Source organism: Palaemon carinicauda, chromosome 1 (assembly GCF_036898095.1).
Source record: "Palaemon carinicauda isolate YSFRI2023 chromosome 1, ASM3689809v2, whole genome shotgun sequence".
Classification (NCBI taxonomy): domain Eukaryota; kingdom Metazoa; phylum Arthropoda; class Malacostraca; order Decapoda; family Palaemonidae; genus Palaemon; species Palaemon carinicauda.
Window position 1 is genome coordinate 59,087,535 of NC_090725.1, and position 5,000 is coordinate 59,092,534.

The window sequence follows — 5,000 nt, forward strand, 5'->3', positions numbered from 1 at the left end:
ACTTATTCAGCTTGTTTTATTGCATGCTTGACAATAAACATCTCTCTTTCTCTCAATCTTAGTTCTCTTTGCTTCACTTTGATCCCCTTCGAGGGTTTGACTGCTTTAATGGCTTCCTTCTGTTTGATGATCATCGAGATCATAGACCTATTCCGGCTATATTGTTTAGCCAGATCACTAACATGCACACCGCGCACATGTTTTTCTATAATTTCTTGCTTCAATTCTAATGAAAGCATTGCCTTCTTTCTTTTCTCACCACTACTAATACCTGTACCGAAACTAAGCTTGTTAGGACCCATGATTATACGTAAAATCAAAAAGGAAACGTGAGAAAAGGAAGATAATAAGCACTGTTAATAACAGACCGAACAGAGAACAACCACACGATGTGCCAGAGAACAGAGAACTGACCGACTCGACGCTCAGTGGCGTCCCTCCAACGTGCTGCCGTCTACCGGTGTAAACAAGATCTATGTCGGATGTTGGAGCATTACTTCGGGTCTCGAGACGAAAATTTGATCGAATTTTACTTCGGATGTTGGAACAATCGTATGTCAAGGCAATCGTGGAATGAACCTCAACTTCAACTTCTGAAGTTCAAACATGTTAAATCTTATAGCTGTCTTGTCTATGGAAAAGAAAACCACTCTTAAAAACATTAATACAGTATAATTTTAAGGACTTACAAACTTTTCATACATAGCACAATAATGAAGCATATCAAACTATAAAAGACTTTCCTTTACAAATATCACCATGCAAGATAAGATTATGGATCAAAGAAAAAGTAGCTTGAGTACGGTTGTGTCCTCTACCCACGTGCAAGTTCTTGGAAAAAAAATAAAGCAGTGGCTAGGAAATGCGCTTTCCTACAACTCCTTACGTCAAAATGTATTCTCTACAGTAAAAATTTATATATGACTACAAATCACAAGATTTCAATTAAGAATTCTCAAAATGTTTATCTTTAATATCAATGTGTCATTGGAGCACTCAAAACCATTGCATTGGCTCAAACATTCATTTGCTTGGAAACACAAATAATCATACATAAGTCTTTATATAAAATAATTATAATTTTTATCAATACAACTATTTATAACATTATGATTAACATTAACAATGTTGTTACTATCATCATAAAATAAATAACTACACTACAAGTTATAGTCTCACACACTCTTCTTGGACAGGTTCTCTGTGAAATGAATAGAAATACTGTGACACCAAAGTGCCAATGCAAATGAATTCTCAGGGCAGTGAAATCATTATAACCTTAGTGAGTGCCATACACAACACCACAGCCTAAAGTAAGTCTGTTTCAGTATGACATGACAAAGACCAAATTGAGGTCAAATATCTCAGAACTCATCAACAGTTCTGATCGTAACAATTCTTAACTATCTAAGGTGTTAAATGCATTCTAGAAAAACTGTAATTGCCTAAATAAATATAAATTGTAATTTATTTAACCATTCCCTACCATTTATCTAGATACTACAGTAGTAATAACATTATGCTCCCTAAGTGAAGTGCATGATTTTAAAAACCCAAGTATACATAATAAAATACATAAAACAAAAATGCTTAATAATGACCCAAAGGACTAATTGTTCCCTTTCATTAATTTCCCATGATAGCTAACTTTGTGAAAACATTTAGTATGATGGTAAGAATAAATGAAAGCCATAAATAGGCTACTGAAAAAAAATCTCTCTCCTGTCTTTTGAATTCAACTAGTAGAAAACTAAATCAATTACTAAATTTTTTAGCTTAGCTGCCAAAAAGAATATTTCATCATAAAAGTCCTTCACAAGGATTGAAAACAAATTGATAAACAACCTTTAACATATCTAAATACATCTTACAAAAAGGGACCATTATCAAACAAAGAAATACTCAATCTGAGGATATTTTCATTCTAGATGATATACTAGTTTGTTTTAAAAGGAAAGACTCATATTTCAACAATAAGTTATGTCTAAATATTATAACTATCCAAATTTCTAAGATTGCAGGGAAAATTCAATGAATGCTATGGAAACAGTCAAGGCTCTTCGATCACATAAAAACACTAGTTCAAACCATATTTTACCCTATAACTGGCAGTAAACAAATAAGGACTCACACCTCACTCCAAGATATTTGCTGTACATACAAACAATCCACATTACTAAGACGTTTATAGAGCAATAATTAAAAGAAGATCTGAATAGCATCTGCAGGATTCTGTTCAACTGGACAATATGGACATTTTAGCCTGGAAAAAAAAGATAATATAAAATGCAAAAACCATATTTCAAAAAACATAAATAGTCAATAACGCCATCTTTTAATTAAACACATGCAAGCGACAAAAAATTTAAGAGCTTACACAGAACACTGAGAGTAGTGATATAAGCAACATCTTATTAGATACTGTATGTATAAAGTATAAAACTAAATGGACCAGCAGAAAGTCAAAAGGGGAAGCTGATGCCATATGGGCAGATCCTACTGTGTGAAATTATGAGCTAATGTTAAGAGCATTTGCTTTAATTTTCAACTTGAAATTTCTCAACCAATGTTTGATAAAAAAATGCAAGAAGACCCAAAAATTTGGCCTGAAAAACAAAGTAATCTAATTCTGATCTCGATAATTCTAAAAAATCAATGTATAAGAAACCCAGTTACCTGTCATGTGGAGGCCAAACATCAAGGTTTGCTGACCAGAGAGTTTGGATCAAGTGTAAAAGAATATTTACAAGAGAACCAACTGCTTCTAAAAGCCCTTGTTATGGACAATGCTCTTCAAACAACTCCTTTCGTTCAGCTCATGGACCAGCTGGTCATTTGTAATTTTAAAAAAACTCTATACTTTGAAATGACCTCTGATAGAATTAACCATAAGAGAGTTCTGAAAAAGAGCTTCCCAACTTCTTATAGGAAGTTTCCTATAAGACCATGCATTCTGCTTGGAGGAGAATTTAGCAAAAAGATGTTAATGAAAGAACTTTGAGGCTGTCTGTTATGGAAGGTATAATCTCTCTCAGCAGGTCCAAGGGCCTGGAATCCTATAAGGATAATGTGGAGGACTTATTGGATGGGCACAAGGAAGAGCTGACCACTGAGAAGATACAGCAGCTTAAGAGGGAGGAAGTCTCTTCAGGTGAGGAGGAGACAGGGAGCACCAACATGACTCATAAAAGGAATTTGCACAAAGTGGATAGAGGTGTAAAGTATAGCAGAAAAATGCCACACCAATAAAGCTCTAATAAGCCGTAGCTATATTGCTTGGAATATCCAAACAATTTCACATTTCAGGAACATCCATTGTAGAAAGCAAAAGCAAACTTCAGTGCATCGCAGATTTATATATTTACTTAACGTAAATAAATATCGCAGGTTTCTAAAGGCAGATAGGTTTTATACTTTTTATATTTCAATTAATTTTTCTATGAATCTCCCTTGCTGTTCATATTGCTTCTTCTCCAGAAGCTCAGTTTAATCAACATTTACCTATTTCATTTTGCATCAATAAATACATGCCCTCTCTCACAAAAGAGGTCATCTTGATGTGTAGAATGTTTCTTGGTGCATTCGCACACTGAACCAAAAATGGCACCAGGATGATACTGTGAAGAAAAAGGGTCAGCTGATATAAGACCTGACTCCTCGGGGCCGAGGCGCCCTTAGCCCTCATACCTTCAGAGGCTAACGAAGCATCTTTAGTCTCTGAAGAGTGAATGGGAGAGTGTGGCACTGTGGTGTGTCATGTAAAACCCTGTTACTGGGTGGTGAGAAGCATTCCTTATGATCGCAGACATAAGATGCGACGTCTCGACTTATCATATAAACGCGTTTGAAGGTCTCGGCGTATAGGAAATTTTCAGAGCATTGAAATGTCTCAAGTCGGTAAACAGTCTCAGCAGGTGGGCAGATCTTGTGACATGGACCGGTCTTGGCACGTACAAAGATTTCAGGGCAAGGAATGATCTCTGTACATTGGAAGATCCCTATATGTCAACCTAGAACATAGTGAAGAAGCAAGTGATACGTGCCCTAAGACTCAACATCATAGCTTCTGGAAGAATAACCGTGAGAGGAGTCCTATTACGCAGTGATGGTTCGTGTGAAGAGTGAGCACATGGAGACCGGGAGAGTGAAGACCTGGTGCAGGAGACCAGGCGAGAGGACACCTGGTGCAGGAGATCAAGCACGTGGAGAGCAGTCTCATTGCAATCCATCCTCATGGGACTAGTTAGCAAGGGACAGATATTGAAGTCATAGGAAGAGCTCGTAAATCATACTATCCACCACAATTGACCTTATGCTTGTCTATTGTCTTCCTAGGAGATAATCTTGATGTATCTCTGGAACTTTCAGAAGGAACGGGAAGAGGGGAGTTCCCTTCATCCAGAGCATCGGTGTACATACCCATTCCTGTACAAAACCGAGCACTGGTAGCCGGCATATGAACACCTGCACAAAATACGGATACACCTTTCGAAGCTAGGATAGTATTCACTACTGCACTAAATCCTCTCTTGCATAAGCAAGGATTGGTCGGTCAAAGTTAAGGGTCTTCTTTATTGGTGACGTCTTCTTTGGTATATCTGAAGGTTCCGCACCTGACGGAGATGTTGAAGATGCAGGATTTGGGGGGGGGGGGGGGGGGGGGGAAGAAGAAGAAGGTGCATCCACAGTTTCTCTACCTTATCAGGCTTCAGTCAACAAGGATTTCAAGGCTCGCAATGATACTGTGGCAGGAGAGGACACGGGATCTTCTCCAACGACAGGTGACAACTTGCTGATGATAGTTATGTCTAACGCCTTTCCTGCAGGGGGATGAGCATACAAGGTGGGCACAGCAAGGGAAGTCATCGAGGTCCTGGCATCAGCAAAAAACCTCAGAAGCTTCTCCATAGATGGTATACCATCAATTCCCAGGAAAGGTCACAACTTCTGCTGGTCCAAATCCTTGCACACTTCATAGTCAGTTGGTGCAACAGAGGGTA

The 5,000-nt window shown here is 37.9% G+C and overlaps 1 protein-coding gene across 1 annotated transcript in view; it reads right to left on the minus strand.

Moving 5' to 3' along the window:
- Nucleotides 1–1,776: 1,776 nt before the first annotated feature.
- Nucleotides 1,777–5,000, minus strand: part of LOC137648558 (E3 ubiquitin-protein ligase RMND5A-like) — a 75,380-nt gene continuing 72,156 nt past the window's right edge. The window contains exon 9 of the mRNA XM_068381475.1: nucleotides 1,777–2,263. Within this exon, the coding sequence (XP_068237576.1) occupies nucleotides 2,200–2,263 (64 nt within the window). The 3' untranslated portion in view covers nucleotides 1,777–2,199. The remainder of the gene's footprint in view (nucleotides 2,264–5,000) is intronic.